At 33.2% G+C, this 21,060-nt stretch overlaps 1 protein-coding gene across 2 annotated transcripts; it reads right to left on the bottom strand.

Moving 5' to 3' along the window:
- Positions 1-77: 77 nt before the first annotated feature.
- On the bottom strand, positions 78-20,342 carry LOC128217232 (guanine nucleotide-binding protein G(i) subunit alpha). 2 transcript variants are annotated; one of them, XM_052924211.1, is made up of 9 exons: positions 19,967-20,342; positions 17,071-17,113; positions 15,720-15,861; positions 9,636-9,793; positions 7,292-7,420; positions 6,544-6,673; positions 4,387-4,540; positions 3,035-3,236; positions 78-2,633 (listed from the first exon to the last, which is right to left on the bottom strand). In XM_052924211.1, exons 1-8 carry the CDS (start codon positions 20,082-20,084, stop codon positions 3,046-3,048), a joined length of 1,065 nt encoding a protein of 354 aa, XP_052780171.1. In that variant the 5' UTR covers positions 20,085-20,342; the 3' UTR covers positions 78-2,633; positions 3,035-3,045. The 2 variants fall into 2 exon arrangements, with proteins under 2 accessions (XP_052780171.1, XP_052780172.1); XM_052924212.1 differs by having other exon boundaries at positions 3,039-3,236.
- Between the last annotated feature and the right edge of the window lie 718 nt (positions 20,343-21,060).

The following is a 21,060-nucleotide window of genomic DNA, read 5'->3' as shown; positions in this document are numbered from 1 at the left end:
CCCCTGGGGTCATATGTTTTACTTGAAAAGCCCTAAGCCTTTTTTTAACTGATGTCACAAAAATAATCAACAATGACGACACTTGTACAATTTTACTAGAAAATACATCACATAAGCCTGATACAAGACACTTGATAAAACTTGACTTACAATAGAAGAGGAAATATAAATAAACAGAAGATAGGAAAATAGTAAATAAAATCTGAGGAGGCCTGACTGTAGGCTACAGAAAGTAACAGACAATACATGTTTAGAATGGACAGGTTATTTTGTTCAGCGGACATGCTTGTGCCCACAGTGTTTTCCATGTCCACACAAATGTGTACAGGCAAACAAATACAAGCAATATTGTTGATCGAATTTGGATTTAAAACAATATAAAATTAATCATACACAGAAACTGGTCTTGTGAACAAAACAAAAAATTAAAGCTAAAAACCCCACATTGTAGGTGATTATCTTTCATGGAAATATTTTGGCATACATTGAATACTTGTAAGGTGTGATTTTCTAAACGAGGTTGTCTATAAATAAATGTTTAATTATTAATGTATAGTAATAATCAGCACCTATATTATGGAATGGATTTTAGGGTGCGAAAAAGCTTCGGCTTATTTTTTCCAAACATACTGTGAGGTTGAGAAAACCAATATATTTGTTTAGCAACCAGATTTCTACAAATAATGAACACAAAATGATAACATCATGATTATGATCAATACAAAAAAGAACAATGTTACCATTATCAAACGTGCATCTGAATTTCCATATACAGGAAAAGAAAAATGATAATGCATCAAAAACCTCAGATTAACAATCGCAGTGAATTAAAACAAATTTATAAACTGTTTCCTTACGCATCATTTTTTATAACTTTTTTATATAAATATATAACCATCCGCATTGGTTTAAATTATAATTTGTCCAATTCGATGGAAGTTATTTTTCAAATCTCCTGTTCATTCATTGTGGTAAATTAGCAGGTAGCTGTTATTGATTTTAATCAGGTGTTTATGTAGATTTTTCACCTCTATGCTTGCCCAATAGACAAAATATAATCTGAACCACTAAACTGGTTCAAGGGTTATTAGTAAGCATTCACAAAAATAAAAGGCAAACGTGACACATGTCGCATTAAACCAAATATGTTGGTAAATACATACCATACTAAGAACTTTAACCATATTACATAATGGAGAAAGAAAGCACTTTGTAGGTCAAAGTTCAAGGATTTTCAACAAATAAAAGTAGATTAATAGATAAATGTTCAAATATTTGATCACATTATTTTACAGTAGCCATGATGCACTGTTACATTCAAAATGCACAGAAAATCTATACATTAAAATCATTCTGTAGTAAACTCAGATAATTTAGGAAAATCTGTTCATTAAATAACATTTCATCTCTCTTTAACCTGTTTTTATCATACTAAAATACACATGAAATCATCTGAGAGGTTTATCAGACTTGTTTCCATGGAAATGTAACCCAGACATGGAATGTACACATGGGAACTACACAAAGTCATACACTTTACGGCCACAGTGTGACATATTTTTATAATCAAGTTTTTTATTTAATTAGAAATCAAACTTTTTGTACATTTTTTTCAGCTCTAGGTGACAAAAAGTTTAATAAACATGTATTATAATATTGCTTATCGTTTTAGACCATGATTCAAATACAGATCCGCCTAAATATGATACAAAATGCTTGCAAGGGGAATTATGCTAAAGTATAGATTTCTGAACTAGCAGAAAAATGTTGGCCCCAAAACTGGACAGATACACAAAATAATTGCAAAAATATAAAGTCATCACCAGAGAAAACAAACTTTGATTCACAAAATTTTACAATCTCAAAAATCTATAGAATAAAACACTATCAAAACCTGTTTGTTGCACACACTCTGAACTTAATGTTCATATAATACTCCCAAATGTTTCACATGTTCTCATTCAATTACAAAATACTCGTTCATGTGTACAAGAAAATAAATTATCAAAATCTAATCCAATGCTTAAGATCGTTTGACATAATGAACACAAGTTAAGCAAACAACATTTAGCATTGTAAATTTATGGGGACTGTATCAATTTCCTTAAATAAAGAAGAAAAAGCTACGAATTAAAAAAACGACTTAATATCAATTTTAATGCAGGTTACAAAAGACAAATCAGCTTTATACTGAAGCCAGCGCCAAAACATCAATATTAATTGATGATTAACAATCTTAGCCATAAAATTACCCTTCTTACAGTAACGTGATGTGAACTGTGATAGGAATATTTTGTCTGCATTAAAATGAAAGAAGTTTACACAAATCAACTGTTACAGTCTTCAAAACTACAGATATATTAGGTGTTTATAAAACAATAAAATTGTGCGGAGACATAACTGGCCCTGTGATCTGCCCTTGCCTTCACCAATGTCCCCACAAGCACACAGACAGCTGAATATTTCCATTATATCTGGACAGATCACATGATGTAGAGCTGATCACATGATGATGGAGCATGTCACATGACTTGCAAGCTGGTCACATGACTGGATCATGTGATACACAATGGCTGGAGACATACTGTACAGCTATATACATGTAATGCACAGTCCCATCTACTAGATTAAACCTGAAAATTGATAAACACAGTTGCATGTAGATTTCTCGTCTGGAGAGACATACAGTTACAATTATTTACACAAAGCAAGTTATTAGCAGTTCCTAGAGACTTTATTGACATAATAATAGAATTAAATCTGAAGTATACGATTAAACAGTTGTTTTCGAACCTTTATACATATTTGGCATTAGAAACAACAGCAAAATCTTTAATTTAAAGAAAAATTAACATTCTGTCCACAAAAAGTAAGTATGTAATTAAAATTATCATGACAAAAACCAAGTAATATCTTTTACATACAATTGTTAATCAGATAAGCTAAACCACTATCATATTTCTTTATTACTTGTCTTAAAAGTACTTTCATTGGTTGAAAAAAATACCTTATCAGATTCGCTTAATACACATACCTACAGAATTCCTAGAAGAGGCCACAGTCCTTCAAGTTGTTCTTGATGATGACGTCGGTGACTGCGTCAAATACAAACTGGACATTGTTTGTGTCGGTAGCACACGTGAAGTGGGTGTAGATCTCCTTAGTGTCCTTCTTCTTGTTCAGATTCTCAAACTGCAGCTGGATGTATGCCGCTGCCTCCTCATACGAGTTCTCTCCTGGAAATGCATGGGATAAGTTTATTTATCACTCCACATAATACTCCAACACTGAATCTAAGTGAAACAAATACTGCTTATATTAAGATGATACCCATGCTGAATGCCATGGTGAACTAACATGTCAAAACCACCCAATGCCACTAATACAATAAATCAGGGGAAATTTGTTACCGTTTTACTCACAATAGCATTAGCGGAGATACTTGTTTACCGTGTACTCACAGAAGCAGAGAGGGGAAATTTGTTACCGTTGTACTCACAATAGCATTAGAGGAGATACTTGTTTACTGTGTACTCACAGAAGCAGAGAGAGGAAAATTGTTACCGTTGTACTCACAATAGCATTAGAGGAGATACTTGTTTACTGTGTACTCACAGAAGCAGAGAGAGGAAAATTGTTACTGGTGTACTCACAGAAGAATTGAGGAGATATTTGTTTACCGTGTACTCACAGAAGCATAGAGGGGAAATTTGTGACAGGTGTACTCCCAGAAGCAGAGAGGGGAAATTTGTGACTGGTGTACTCTCAGAAGCAGAGAGGGGAAATTTGTGACAGGTGTACTCCCAGAAGCAGAGAAGGGAAATTTGTGACTGGTGTACTCCCAGAAGCAGAGAGGGGAAATTTGTGACTGGTGTACTTCCAGAAGCAGAGAGGGGAAATTTGTGACAGGTGTACTCCCAGAAGCAGAGAGGGGAAATTTGTGACTGGTGTACTCCCAGAAGCAGAGAGGGGAAATTTGTGACAGGTGTACTCCCAGAAGCAGAGGGGAAATTTGTGACTGGTGTATTCCCAGAAGCAAAGAGGGGATACAGCTACCTCATGGAAACAGAGGGGAATATTTTTACCAGTAAACTCACAGAAGCAGAGGGAAAATTTGTTACTGGAGTTGATACGGAAGCAGGATGAGTTACCTGTGTATGCATTGAAGTAGATAGAGGGGGAATTTCAAATCTGTAATTTTGGAGATGGGATTTCTAACCAGTGTTTTAAGAAAGCAGAAAGAAAGGATTTATTATCTGTGTTTTATAAGGGAAGTAGAGAGGGAGGATTACTAACTGGTGTTACAAAGACAGGGGATTGATTACCTTTGTAGTGGGGGAAGAATGGATGTGATTTCTGAGAAGCAGACAAGGGAGGACTTATTACCTGTGAACTCCGGGAAGCAAACAGAGAGGGAGGATTTCTTGATCTTCTCCTCAAACAGGTCCTTCTTGTTCAGGAACAGGATGATTGAGGTCTCCGTGAACCACTTGTTGTTACAGATGGAGTCAAACAGCTTCATGCTCTCCATCATACGGTTCTGTAACACACAAATGGTAACTCGTAGTTCTCTACCTTTATACTCATATTGTCTCTTTTCCCAGATTCAGATAATTTAAATGAATCCCACTAGACCGCTTTTTCATCGATAAAAACCAGCATAAATATCAACTTTTGGAGGCGAAGAGAAATGACCCTTTAGCATCAGGACCATGAACTACAGTAAAATATATACGATTAAACTTCCATAAAATTAATTTTAAATAAAACCAAAGGCAAAACAAGGATATTTAAGATTAAAAGTAAATACATGATGTGATAAAGATGTCAAAATGAGACAAGATAACAATACTGGATTAAAGGGACACGGAAGAAAAAATGTTGCTGTTATTTATGAGTTTTTTTCTACAGCCTTAATTTTATTCTTATTTCGCATTTACAAGCATTAAACTGTGCTTATAACATAAACAGGACATAAAATGGAGACGCACATGGTCAATATTCACTTAAAGTTTTCATGTAAGCAAACACTTTACGTCACAATTGATGATATTAATTGTCTATCACTGAAATCACTTGTTTATCAAAGAGTTGTGACACAGTAGTATTAGTAAACGTGATAACATGCATATGTAACATTGCAAATGTATAACTCAATAGAAAGGAAGTCGCCCATTCAAGTGATATAACTGTACTCAGTGCATTTAAAAACATACAGATTTATCCCACACTATACACATTCAAAGATAATATATAAGATATTTAATAAAAGTTATATTAAACCTGTATCAATGTCATTTCTGTAAAAAATTTAATGTCATTGGGCCCTTGAGAAAAAACTAAACAGACCTTAAATATAAAATTATCTGAAAGTTAATCATTTTATAAACTGCAGTAACAAGTGGAATTGCTATCTCGTTAATTGAAAGGCCTATTTATAATAGGCTTATGGTTTGAACATGTCTCAAACCTGTCATTGTGATAGGGTCAATGCTTGGAGTGGTACTTGTACACAACATGTTTATTTCACGCTAAACCGTGGCATGATAAAATTGTGACAAAACTTATGGTTAATAAATATAATAATTATGTTCAATACATATCAAGCAGTGTACTCTGTATTTTACTTTATTCAAATACATAAGTTGCATTAACTGTTTCTTGTAAAAGGACTTGAGTTACAAGTGTCTGTTCCTGAATAACACAATGTAATGACTTCATTTATTAGGCTTATAAATTATCCACCAACCTATAACAATTCAATGTTTTTGTAAGTTGACAATTAACTTTTCACATACAATAAGTGATAGGCACTAAACCATCACAAAATTTCGCACCCTCTTGCATGCACTTCAGCAAAAAATAAATAAAATATGTGAAATGTTACCTTAAGAACCAAAAAAGCACTTTTATAAAGCAAAGATTTCATAACGTATTCTAAAATTATTTTATGCAAAACTTACATATTGTTAAAATATATGTTGCAAAATATTTCATGATGTCCTTAAATTTGAACCATTTACCCATATTTCAATGATATATTTTTTGAAGATTTAGATCGGGTATGAATATCTTGTCACTTTACTGGTATATCACCTAGGTTTTAGGTAAATGAAGGCTATGTTTGAATTGGCTGATTGATGTGAAACCAATGCAAACCATCCATTCAGCAGTTAGTTCCACATTGATATGTACCAGTATGCAAAAAAATATCCTCAATTGCTGACTATGGTAGTTGGTTTTCTTTGATGGGTGATATCAACTGTAGGCATTAGATTTTTCACTTGATTTGAAATTAACTTGGCATATTTAGGCCGTGCAAAAGCCTCAATCATTTAATGCTTCAAAAACTTGAAATGCTCAAAAATTTCATTTGCATACAATAATATATTCCTGAGGAATAATTACATTTTTGAACTATTTTCCACTTTTTTTTTAATTTGTTGTATATGCCAGGGACAATAAAATCAATTTCCAGTTATCTATTATAGATGACCATATTAATCACAAATACAATATCTAGTTACAACAAGGCAATTGTACCATTTCTTGGTCCTCGGCAAGTGTGAGGTCGTATTCACTCATGGCCACAATGAAGATGATGGCTGTCACACCCTCGAAACAGTGGATCCATTTCTTTCTTTCTGACCTCTGGCCACCAACATCAAACATTCTGGAATATAAACATGTGGAATTATATGACATTCACACATTGAATCTTATGACATGCACACATAAAATTATATAACATACACATTGAATTAAAACATACACACATGGAATCATATCATATGCACACATTGTATGAGATATACATATGGAATTCTATTACATGCACACATTGAATTATATGACATACACCCAAGGAATTATATGACAAACACACATGGAATTATATGACATACACACAGGGAATCATTTTCTGTCATAACTTGACAATAGTTAAAATCAGATGTATAGATTGTTTAGTTGACAAAGATTTTGGTCAACTTCTTAAAGAAGAAGACTGCAGAAAGTCTAGAAATTGCTCAAAATAGATTGTCAGATAAAACTTGCTTAATGTTTCCATACAATTTTACTAAAACCACATGAATTCACAGTATGACTTTTTTCCAACAAGTCAAGGATTAAAAAAACTGAAACATCTTAGCAGAGAATTCTCTTTATCATGCACAAGCGTGACAAAGTTATTAAGAATTCTTCCTAAACATTTGAAAACTTTCACATTTCTGCACTTTGGATCTTATTCTTAAGGTTACTGAAGGTCATGATCAGTTTATACTATACTCACTTAAAGTGAAGGTCTTTAAAGGTGAAGTGAGTCTCAACTATGCCAGTTGTCTTAACTCTAGTACGGAGAACGTCCTGCTCTGTTGGGATGTAATTTGGCTGGGAGATTCGGTCAAGCGCATTCAGGTAACTGAAATAGACAGAATTTTCTTGTGTAATCATTACAAACATTAGCATAGCCTTCTTAAAGTATGCCCTAACAACTATTCTACCACTGTAGAATTTATCCTGGGCAACATCAAGCCTGAAATTAGTTTCAACAACATGTCTTGGATTAATCGTAACAAAGTCAGTATTTTAGGATGTGCTTAGGGAGAGGTGTTGAGATTCTACATGTTGTAACTAAACCATTCAGAACCAATTTCTTTGTAAGGCTGACTCTACATTATTATCCTTTGTGCTTAGTATTAAAAGTATCTGTTAATAAACAGGGGAGATGTCAACAACATCACACTATTTGTCACAATATGCTTCTAATAGCTGATAATAGTATTAGCTAGAGTTATAGAAGGTGCTGCTTGCTGTCGTTAATTGGTAACAACCTTCTTCGCTCATGGAGACCAGCATGTGGAGTTTTCTGCTTTCATGAAATGTTCTTTTTTTATCAATTTATATTAGAACTTAAAATATGATTAAATTTATATAGCATAGCCAGATTCAAGGTGCTATTTTTACCTTTAGCACCCTGTCTTTTTTCTCTTCACCCTGGCCTCATTAAATCCCGGCTAAAACTCTACAGAGTTAGCTTTACTTTTAGCACCAAAAATATTTACAACAGATTCTTGTATTTTATACCTTCAGCTTGACATATAGTTATAGCTGTTATTTATGACTGTTACTGTATTGTGTATATAGCTACAGCTGTATTTATTATCTGCAGATATACATTTTCAGCTGAATTTATACTTAGTATAGAGATCTGACTATTGTTAATAGTACACTGAAGAGCCACTTAGTCGGCAATATTAAGGTGCCACAGACAGAACAGTTCATTACCAAGAACTGCACCTTTCTTTACAGTTCAATCAATAATACATAAATTGTTCCATTTTTGAGTAAAACAATTGTAACATTTTTTTTTGCTGTTTATGGAAAACTGCTATAATATGTACACATTAGATACTGCCATTTTAGGTTTGGCATTTATGGGGCATTAAGATGGCATTTGCTGCGGCTGCCATGCCAACTAGAGAGAAGACAGATAAGCTGACCAATGACACGGTACACATGACTTCTATCTTTCAGTTGAAGGATAAAACAAACACCCTATTGTTTATTCACAGCTTATAATGAACAGTTCACCTACAATCAATATTTCACTCTTTTTGGTAGGAGATTATGCAGTCAGTTTTACCATTTCTGATATTTGTTACATCATAAATCATTGACAAAATGACGCTGCGCTAACTCAATTGGAGCCCAATGTCAAAATAAACAATAACGCCGTTGCATGTTATACAATATGAACCGTAAGTTTTATCCAAAACAAGGGACTGGGCTAATATGTGTATTAGTTAATAAATGACATTTCAGAATATTAATACCATGATTGTGTCAATTTTCCTTGTTTAAAAAGAAGGCTTGTGAATAAGACGGCTGAGTTATATAAATGCATAAAATAGTTTTTATCTAACCCTAAGTTGATTTTAAGGATGAATTGATTTATCAACATAATAATTCATTTTGACTGCAAGAAGCTTGTTTTGTATGTACTTGTTGAAAAAATGCAGGCAAGGGAGTTCCAGTCATTGATTTCACAATAAAAATAAAACCAGAACCTTCCTTTATATTATGGTGGTTCAGTTTCCTTGAAGAAAACAATCAAGGTAAACAAAAATACAAAGAAGCATGATCAATGCTCCAGCCTGGATTTGAAAAGGGCTGGGTGCTAGGTCAGAGGGAGCTCTTATGATGGGCATTGAATGAGCCTAACAGGGCACTTGCAAGGGCCAATGTTCAATTCTTATTGTGCATGAATTGTAACTGCTTTCAATAAGTACTTCTAGTAAGTTTATTATAAATACCTTAACTTCTTTCTTTACTGTAGTGTAAAATGTCTATAAATGTATTACTTTATATGTATTTCTGAGAATTGACTTGGTCAAACACAAGGACACATCAGGGTGTAGTCAAATGGCAACAGGGTGCTGGAAAATGGCAGACGGGGGCACCATCCCAACCCGGCGTAAAAGGCCTAGCTTGAGCATATGTATCATTTTCTGAATTTGGAATCACTCATTCAATTATCAGTTTCCAAGTTACATATATTTTTAATACGTAAACAGTCCCATGATTCCTTTTACATGCAAAATAGACATTTAAATTCATATATGACAAAGCCTTACTATTCTGCGGAATCGTTGAGCTGGTATTCGCGGGAGCGGCTGACACAGTGTGCGACGCCAGAGTCCTTCCAAAGACGTTTCATGATAGCCGCCAGCTCCCCAGATAGGTCTCCTTCATCAGCATTTCCCGCCAAAGCAAAATACTGTCGTGCATCATCCTGAAAGGTAGATATGGCAATAAGATTACAGTCACCATGATTTTTGAACGCGTTCATTTTTTTTAGAAGAGAGACTAAAGAGAAAAACAGCTTTTAAAATCATTAAAATAATGTAAGAAATTAGTGAAAAGGACTGTTTTATACAAGAAAGGTTAGTGTCATAGGCTATGCAATTACAATTATTATTTATAATAAAACTCACGATGATTATTTTTAAATTATACTGAACTTTGTAATGATCATAGATCTGTGTCACTAATTAATGTTTCGCCTTCTATATTATTGACAATCTCTTTTAAAGAATGCAAAACAGCAAGCTTGCTTTCGTTTAACACTGAATATATGATTTTTTTTTTAATTCTTGCCCCTGAGAGAAAAAAAAGGTTCAGGCTTCATGTATAAACATTGTTAAACCTCTGAAGCTTTTGTGTAATCTGAAACAAGACCACTATAACATGCCAACTTCAGACTGCATGTGTGGTCAATAGTGTACAGTGCTTTAGGCAGATCATAATCACCGTAAATGACCACTACAACAGTTGTTTTGTCACCAGGTTTATGGAGATTTACCACTAAATTACCAGGATTCGACATGGTAGTTATGGTCGTTACAATTTATGAGCTTATTTTTGGTTGACATAAACAGTGTCAACTTATAAATGACTGCTCTACAGTAGGAAGAACAAATATAACATACATTGTGTCTTTTGTATAGTACAATGCATAATCACATTCATCTTAACTGTATGTAAACAACTTCAACTTTTTAAATTTAAGACTAATTTTACCAAAGCTCAAAAGGAGTGCCATAGCTTGACCAAGCTTGACCAGTTCTAACAGCCTAAATCAGTACACGGAAGCATATTAAGAAAAATTAATAATAAAGGATAAGGTGTGGTATATTATTATTGAATAGTCAAGTCAATATTAACTTTGCTGGGCATCTTAAAGCATGTTCATTTATATTTAAAACCACTTTAATATAATTGTAGCCAAACTTGTAATAAGAGGGTGTATTTATAAGTGAGACCACAATTAGTCTCAACCCATTTCCCCAAGTGAAGACCCCTGGTGAGAGAGGTCCATTTTTCTCCTTTTGAAGATTTATTCCCACACAAAGTGCAAGTCCAAAACTGACAACCTAATCCATTCACAAATCTTCCAAGTATGGGATTCTCGCCAGCCTTTTTTTGATCAATAGCAGAAGAATTTCTCCCAGTCTTCATGGAAAACAGAAAAATCTTCTGCTGTAAAAACCAACCTATTTCACCAAGAACAATTGATTGTATTAGGCAAACATGATTATCCATGGCTAGATAAAACTGTATCATCCCAAATTAAAAAAATTGATTCAAGAAACAGTAGATAAAACTTAATTTAAACTCTCAAATGAGAGAAACTTCAAAGCATTCTTAAAAGGTTTTCACATAAAATGAGTATTACTTAATTTCAACTAACGTAGATGTCCTATTCAATGTGCATGCCCTTATAAATGCGCCGGGGATTTGTGAGTATATTTTCTGATTCTGCGATACTGTGAACTAAAAAAAAAATCCATTTATTCAGCTGAAAAGCTTTCCATCAGATGCCATTTAGGAGCACCTGCATATTTCATGCATATCCAGAAAAAAAAAACTTTATTGTATATTATGACAAGTGCAGTAAAAGTAATTCCTCATTCTTGCCGAAGTTGTGTATTTATATATTGAAGCCATGTGTTGCGTGGACCATTTAATAGATTTACACTCCAGGGTGTGTATATGTAGCTATGATGCAGCTGATACAGATAAGTATTTTATATTTGTTGACTTGAATTTCGCAGATTTAAAAAAAATTGATGAACGGGGGAAAAATGTTTCTTTTTCGAGCGCAGGGTTCTCCAAAAGAAAAACACCCTGCATGTTTAATAAGACATTTACGGTATTTTACTAAAACAGAAAGAACTACAGTGTAGCTACAACTTTTGACACAGTTTTATGTTCTTCAACTAAAATGTATGACAAGATATACCCAAGTGGCATAGGTGTAAGGGATGGTATTGGCGGATATTTGGGCCCATGTGTTTTTTTTTTCATTTCATATAAATGTAATAAATGTATACCATACAATAGTAACACAAGTATATTTATCATTCCATATCTAATTCTTATGTACCTTTCAACACAAACATTTGGCATTTTATATTAAATAGTTATCTCAATTGCCATATATATATATATATATAAATTTGTACAAAATATACCAGGGGCAATACATATTTGTCTCTGGGGACAAATGTTTGGCATACAAAATGCAAACAAAAGAGAAATGCTTAAAAGTAGACTGAAAAAGGTTAAACACAATCATATATTTACAGTCAAGGCAAATAGAGAGAACAAAAGATTGTGGAATCGAAAATAAGAATTTACCACTTGAAGAAAAGAACCATAAATGTAAAATTGGTGTAATTTTTATGGTGTGAACAAAGCCTATCCATATGAATATACTATTGTCTCATCTCGGAGAAACCCTCCACATAATTACTAAAGGTCTAAGTACAAACAGGAAATTACTCATTATATCTATTCATGTCAGGCTCAGGATTAAGACTTTGTTTGTTGACGAAAGGGAATAGTATCTTAACATCTGTCATTGGTGAATTTATAAACCTACAATATAATAGTTAGTCTAAAATCAAGAACAAATATAACCTTAACCTGCCAGCATTAGTCATGTAAATTTTAAACATTCAATCAAAACAGACTCCACCAGATACAATTCAGCCAGTTTTTATTTGTTTACAATAGTGTTACTTGTAATGGTTTAAATCTTGGGGGCTTAAAATGTGTTATTTATTATCCAGTTCAATCTCTCTAATACAAATATTTAAATGATTACAAATTAAAAACTTGGCATGAGCATTTATATTTTAACAAACATTTATGACCTGAATAGTTTTTCAGCCATAATCAAACTTTGCACTGTCAATCATTACTGACAAGTTTTATGTCATAATTCATTCAGTAATTCTAACACTCTAAATATGTAAAAATGATTATAAGACACAAAAACTTAACAATTGAACATCACAGCAAATGTTTTATTACCGTTCATTATTCATGTAAATAATAATCTAAAATCAAATTATAAATAATATAACGTTAAGGAACTCGCTCATGTTTTTGGACCATTATTAGTTTTCCAAGGCCATAAGGACAAATACAATAGTAGATGGATGTTTTGACCTTATAACAATACATTGATAAAATCAAGTGATAATGTCAATCAACAATGAAATTGACCAATGTTTATTGCACTGATTGTAAAATTATGGTCTTCAAAGGCGACATTTGAGCAAACATCAACATTTGCTGAAGGCTTCCAGCTGTTTGTATCCTAGTTTTAACACTATATGATTTGCCACACTTTATTTTGTAATAAAAAAGAGTGCATATTACAAACCATGGGTGAGACCCTTTAAACATCTTATTAGCAACTTCCTAAAACCTATTGGCCTTTTCCGTATTTACTTTGGGATCATAATCTCTGATCATGCAACAAAGGACACCAAAACATCTTATCTTCCATGTGGAAAGTATTGAATATCATCTGCTTTAACAAACAACCCTAACAGGAAAATAATGTCATACAAAATATTAAATATCTATGCACATTGTACGAATCAAGAAATACCTTGAAGCTAAGGTTTTTTTCCAGATTTTTTGCCGTCTTGATTGTTTGCTTTACTTGGAACAAGATGTAACACAAGTGAAGAGAAAGCCTGAAGTCATGCAATAATTATATACTATCTAATGGCTGCAGTTTTATAGCAGGTAGGAGGCAACTAATGACACTGCACATCTCTCATCAACAATATTCATGACTGTACCTGCCGATGAATAATCTATGTCTTCACTATCACAAACATTTATGGAGCAATTTTTTTTTGCAAACTAGTTGTGAGATGTGTTCGTTTAATGATTTTTATGTTTTTTAAATATTAGGAAAACCAATACATAATTGCTGACCTGGGCTGGTAACCATAAAACATCTGGTCATTTTTTAACTGAAATCAATTTCCTAAATTTTCAAAGTCATATTAGAAGAAAAACTCATAGCATTTTAACATAACAGGACTTATGTAACCTAATATTACTGAAAATAAATCTTTAAATAGCATTAAGTTATTAAATCATTTGACTAGTGACTGAGAATTGTATATGTAAGTTAGGAAAAAGATGTAACCCTTTAGCGCATGTATACATGTTTCGCAGACACTGCTCACTACTGCATGTATACGCAGGCGGCCGCATCAACCCATTGCTGCATAGAAAACAAGTATGGCCGACTCTATCGTAAGGTTAGAAACAACTTGAGATGTTTAATGAATACTGGCCTTGAGTTATATAAAAATAACATATTATATACATTTGCATGTTTAACTCCTGTCTAATGAAGAATTTTCATTAAAGGTATCCAATGTACAAATAAGCTTTATATTTCATTGGGGTCATTGGTACTAAAGCCATTTTTTTTTATATTCTTTTTAGGCCTAATGCTATTTTTTATCCCTGGTAACTTAAGTATCAATATAAAGGGTTAATAATTACAAATAAATTGTAAAATAAATAAATGAAATACACTGCAGATCAAGTTATTGCAGATCGTAATCAAAAGTGAGATGACTGATTTGTTTCCTTTCAAGGCCAAAACATTTATTTGTAATGTTTTATCGTAACAATATAAAAATGACATGATCTTCCTCTACATTTAAAGCCCTTTTAAATGATACAAAAAAAACATGGCGCACCAACCATAAATAATAACATATATGAACACGAGAGACCTGAGTGTATTGGTTTTTATATATTTGTTACATGAACAGGTTAATTGAAGCTCCATCCCCAAACCTCACCCCAGAGCCCTCTGGCACACAGAGCAATCCCAGAATTCAGCAGACTGACTACTAAATACAAACAATGTACAATTGGTTGTAACAGTTTGTACATATTACATTTGTTTGAATGATTACAGTAAAAGAACTGATGATGCATTTCAAGGATCTATTCCGAGCCAGCCACAAGCTGGCCTCATCACTGATATCGTGCAGGGAAACAACATTGATTATTTTGGCTTCTGTTTCCAAGGTATCTGTCAAAACATGTTCTGTCATGGCTAAGCTGCTGACAATGCCATCATCCAACATGCAAAGCTCAATGAAACATCTTGTAGGACCTTCAATACACGTCTTCTTCTTTTTTTATAACCAGCAATTAATTCACAGCAGCAAAATGTTCAAGAAACATATATGTGACGAGACAATTCGAAGATAAATGGAAATCATCACTATTACGAAAAGACTTTCTGAACAGAAATGCAGTGAACTCAGCATTCACAAATTCCCATTTGCATCATTTACACAGAAGTGCCTAAAAACATAAGTTCACAGATCTATACATGTGAACATGTTTGAAACTGAAGACCGAATTGAACAGCTTGAATACGAACATAAATGTGTATATGAGAATCACTCAGATGGAAGTTCCGTGTCTTTAGCTTCTATCTAATTTTCCTGATTTGCGCACCTTCCTCAATCAATTTTGATTCAATTTGATAGCAATTATTTTCCACAATCCTGGACGCCATGATCCTTTCTCGTTGTTAATAATTGTTAATTTATCCTAGAGCAAGAAACTGAGGCTGCAAAGCACCTCTGTTCTGAATTTAGCAACTTCTGAATTCCATACAATCAAGTCCTGTAGAGCCCTGTCAGTACTTGCCCCATGGTAAAAAAAAACCTTGTAAATCTGTATTGGGGCTAGATCAAAATGATTGAAATACCAATATCAATGCATAAGAAAGATCATTTTCACCAATTCTGACTAGGGATATCTTCCACAAATAGCTTGAAAATAACCCTGCCTGCTCAACTGAATACTTTACTCACAGCTCTATCTGGGTGTCCAAAGTCTATCTTGAGCTGCCCCATGGCACGGATGATGGCAATCATGGACTGTATGGTGTTGCTGTAGACAACTGGCTTGTATTGAAGGCATTCTTCCTGGGAGTAGCCCTTCTCATGGATGATTCTGAAAGAGGTGAGAGCAAACACTAGAAATCATTCAAACTCCAAAGTCTGATCACCATACAAGACAAAAAAAAACTGTATGCAGGCCAGGTTGTACTACTTCCATGACATGAAAATACGCACCAACTAATCATCTACTGTTAGATTGGGAAATTCATCAAATATAATGAACATTTGTTTGTACTAAATGCTGTAAAAAAACATGAAAAATGCATTATAACTACTGTTCCCATGATCAACTTTCATTACAAATTGACCGAAAAAGTTCATGTCAACAGTAAATATTCATTGATTCATAATGTTTCACTAGATTTTACAGTCTATTAGAGTGTGAATCAGTACTGGTGTGAATACAAGTCATTTCTGGACCAACTGGTGCGAATATGGTTCATCTCAGGTAAAAAGCTAGGGCATTTGTTTAAATACATCATTTGTGGGACATTTGTCAGCATGATATTTCAGACAAGTGTGAAAATGGGTCAACTCTGGAAAAAAACTAGGTCAAACATTAAAACATTGTTTGGAAAAAAAACTAGGTCACTAGGTCAAACATTAAAACATTCTGTTTCAAAGTTTCTTATTTCTTTCACACATTCATCAGTGTTCGATCATACAATCTTTAATCAGCTTCAATCTTCAGTTTTCTTCAGAACAGGTATCTTGGAAACCAGTAACTACATAATGCGTCAAACAATGCAATAAATGGTAGCGAAATGCATAATTTACCTTTTACTATAAAAACATGCATCCAAAATGGCGTTTGTTAAGGAGAAAATTTTACTTTAATGTGTTTTTTCTGAAAAAAAGTGCCATGAATTATAACAATGGCTCAATATCCTGCTGTTCTTCAATTAAACTATACATGCTAGTAGTATAAAAAAACTAACTCTACCTCAGCTCAGTAGTTATAACTTACTTTCAGTTCAATCATTTAATGAAGGACAGACACCAAATGAATTGGTCAATTCTAAGAAACAGATCTGTCTCTTAAATCTACATGGTTAATTGACATAGCCCAAAATGTACATGAAAATAAGTTAGGAAATCACTTGAGCATTGAGTGGCTCAGCCTAGAAAATTGGCTGTGCCTTGACTTATTAATTCATGAACACTTTGTCAAATACTTGTGAATAACAACCTTAACCAATGTTTACTAGCCTGAACATTTAAGGATCTACACTGCCACATAAATAATAGTGACTCAACTTACTTCATCTGTTTTACAATGGTGCTTTTGCCAGACTCTCCAGCACCTGCAAATACAAATAATTTACAGCAAAGGTTTACATACTTGAAAAGAAAAAAACAACAACACAGTTTATGTCTTCATCCCAGGTATTCAGAGGCCAAAATTATTAAAAGCCAGCAAGATTATCTCCTGCTTACAGAAAACTGCGCCGTCATTAGCATTTAAACTGCTGCCTTCGTTGAATTTAGTGCATCTTTTATAAAAACAACAACAGTAAAATAGGATACATAAGTGTATTTTCTATTTCATATTATTTTCTGTCAAATTATAAATAGTTCGCTCTTGATTAAGTTTGAAACCAGTATTATACATTTATAAGATATGATCTTTACAGGAAGTTTCTTTTATCTTTCAAAAAACTATGTAGGTTGAAACACTTTCAGGTTATGAATCACTACAATAACATGACTAGAGCCTTTAGCATTCCAATATAAATATCATGTAAAAAAGAGAGAAGACACTTCAATTCTAGACATTCAACTAAGAGGTGTATCTTGAACAAACTTTGCTTGTATTATATGACATCATATTTAACTTGTGTCACAAGACACACTTACAGTTGTACTAGTATTTCAAGACTTCAATTATCTGGACATATTTGATAGCTGGTTTGAAAGAATATAGTCATCAAAAAAACTATCATGAGTTCTATCCACTTTTACTCCCAATTTTACAGCATGAAACATCTGCTGTCACTTTTTTCTGTCATTTTCAATGTAAATGATTTTATAAGCTGGAATACTATTATCAGCATGTTTAGTTGCTTTTTTGGTCTTCGTTCAATTTTACCACTGTCCCTTAATTCATTTGCAATATTGATTTGTCCTATTTTCAGCGCAAATTCAAAGTAGTCCTCTGGTAATGAAATTGTCTGCTTCAGTTTTCACAATTTAGTATTTAACTTGTAGCTCAAACCCTTCACTTGTTGACGCTGATTGTAACCATGATCAAAGCTTTTTGTCATCATTGACATTCAATACACAAACTAAGGGACCCACACATTCGCAATCATATTCAGCATGTGCCATGTAGCAACATAATGTGTACTCAGGGTTCCCCCTGGGTTCTAAAAAGTTGACGCCACTTTTTCATGGGGGTTAAGGGGGCTGCAAAAGGCCCCCTTATGGGTCCAGGGCAGCACCCTTGCGGGGGTTCAGAAGGGGCCCTGTAGCTCATGGGGTTTAAGCATTTTAAGAGCCTTTAATTGCATTTAATTAGCACAATGTCGTGCAGAACATAATATAATATTGTTGTACATGAAGCACAAGATATCAGCAAATTGTTATTCTATTGACAAAATATATGGACAAGTATATAAATAAAAAAATGAAAAAATTGCCAAAAATGCGACATATAACATCAATACGTTGATTTCAGTCTAATGTCTGCATACAATAGTGTCATAGAATTAAAGAATACAATTATGAAATTATAAAATAAATTTAAAATAAATGGAAACTCAAAGAAATATATATTGTCAAAGTACAAAGGCCATACTGTCCAAATAAAATAGTGTCTACTCTTTACTCCAGCAAACTTATTGGAAGCCTTATCAAATGGGATGTAGTTCTATTTATTTGTAAGCATACCCAATGACTTCTTTTAATATTTTTGACACTTTTTAGCACCTAAAATGCTGCAATTTAATTAAGCAATTACAAATTGCGACAAAACCGAAAGCAAATCTATTTATAGCGCGTAAATGTCATTACCAAATTTGCATATCACGTGTCTTTCCGACAACCTATACTTCTATAATTTGCATTTTTAAAACTAACACGTTAATTACGCAACAACGAAGCTGTTGAGATGAATCTTAAAATTGTTTGCTAATAAGAGACATACTAGTTAAAGGATGTCATTGTTAATCCGTGAAAGCAATAATTAGTGATGTGTTGACAGGGCCGTGACTGCTTGCCCTAATTATCGGATTTGTTGTCGCACCAGCAGATGTGCTTGATTTATTACAGTGAAAGAATCAATTTTCGTGTTAATTAAAACAATAACTCTATTTGTCTTCGAATGGCTTTTTCCACACTTCAGAAATGTACAGCTACTACAGTCATCGAAATTAGTCTTTTGGATGAACAAGCCCAAACTAAATAATAAAATACTACTGCTTGACATTACATTTTTGAACAAGCCCTGCTGTATAAAACCCAGAATTTGAGCAAGCTCTAAAAGGATGATACCTGTTGCAGGCTTGTGCTAATTTCAACCACTGCTACTAGTTTATGGTTTTTATATTGCACATCTTGTGATTCATTTGTGTATGGAATGTTGGGTTTAAGAAAGAGCAGGGTGCCTCAGAAGAGGGGCAGAGTGTTGAGGGAGAAAGGCATATTATATCACGCTGTAAAAAATTAAATAAAACAATTTTGACTGAAAGTCCTAAGAGTTGTGTTTAATTAAAGTAATTTTAGGTTTTATCTGGCAAACATGTAAATTTTGTCTAAGAGTTGTGTTTAATTAAAGTAATTTTAGGTTTTATCTGGCAAACATGTAAATTTTGTATGTGTTTATAATCATATTAAAAGGTTTCATAAAAACAGAAAAAAAACACTTGATAATCTTAAGGAGTCAAGCATTTATTTCTATGAACGCATAATTGTGCAAATGCTATTCTCCATGACGTTTAACGTTGCTTCCAAAACGGACAGGGCACGGTACCCTTCCATTACTCTTTAGCTAAAACCCTTTTGAATGATCAATGGCCTAGATCATTATTTGGTTTCGGAAAATTTATTGTCAATGAATGAATGATACTTCTTCCAAAATTGGAGCCACTGTGGCAACTGGGTAGTTTTGTATTTTTCATCATAATATATGGAAATACAAATGACACATTTAAACACACCTAGTAGAAGTAATTTCACTTCTCTCGCTGCCTTTTCTCCATCGGCACGTAGATTTTTATCAATCGCTTTTGATCTTTCTTGTGCCGCTTTGTCGTCCGTACTCAAAGAACACCCCATTTTTCCAAGCGTCTGTCGGTGATTGATCAATCAAAACCAAGATTGTTCAAACTTGTAAGATACCAAATAAAAACTTAATCCGTTGACTCAGTTATGATTTCACGCTAACATTCTAATCAAATATGAGTGATCTACCACATTATTCCAATTGTCATGACCTTAAAACCAAAAAAGATAAATGTTTTGAATGTTTTCCTTATCCGTCATTAGTGTTTTGAATAATATAAAAGAACCCGGATGTAGCAAGTACTTTGCGGAATATTACCACTCCGATGAAAGGTGTACTCGCAAAACTTGATGTCGTCGACAAACGTCAAAACGGCCTCAATGTAAAACGGTTTTAGATTTTGAGACTTTTTTTGCAATGCTTCCCCTGATTTCCGAAAGCGATTGTCGATAATTATAAATTTTGGTGCCCGGTTGGCTATTCCGCATCATTTAAGAATAATTAGGGTAGTAAGACTCTAATGGGCATCATTTCAAACTATGCTTAACTTAATAATTTCAAAATATGTATCATTTCCTGGATTTAAAAACAAATATTTAAATATATATATATATATATATATATATATATATATATATATATATATATATATATATATATATATATATATATATATATATATATATATATATATATATATATTTAAACTTGAATTACTCTACCCTCATTTCAGATTTCAACTGTTACTAGTGGAATCATGGATATTAGAATTACACAATTGTCAAAATGTAAATTAGAGGTTAACGACTAGTGGTATATAGGCTAATAATGGAAATAAGAAGTTAACAGCAACTAGTTGAATAATGTAAATTAGAAGTAAACTGTAGCTAGGGAGAATAAAGGAAATTTGAAGTAAACTGTAATTAAGGAAATAATGGAAATAAAAGGTAAACAGTAACTAGTGAAATAATGGAAATTAGAAGTGAATAGGGTGAACCTGGCACGCGCCTCCATCAAGTTTACTTTTAT

This window comes from Mya arenaria, chromosome 14 (assembly GCF_026914265.1).
Source record: "Mya arenaria isolate MELC-2E11 chromosome 14, ASM2691426v1".
Lineage (NCBI taxonomy): Eukaryota > Metazoa > Mollusca > Bivalvia > Myida > Myidae > Mya > Mya arenaria.
This window is presented reverse-complemented; position numbering and strand designations above follow the sequence as displayed.

What these genes read in the sequence shown, in the direction of transcription:
- LOC128217232 (XM_052924211.1), bottom strand. Translation starts at nt 20,084, where the DNA reads ATGGGGTGTTCTTTGAGTACGGACGACAAAGCGGCACAAGAAAGATCA. An exon ending in AGTGAAATTACTTCTACTAG is followed by an intron (nt 17,114 to 19,966) that starts GTGTGTTTAAAT and finishes TTGTATTTGCAG; the next exon opens with GTGCTGGAGAGTCTGGCAAA. An exon ending in TTGCCGAGGACCAAGAAATG is followed by an intron (nt 4,541 to 6,543) that starts GTACAATTGCCT and finishes TGTGTGTTACAG; the next exon opens with AACCGTATGATGGAGAGCAT.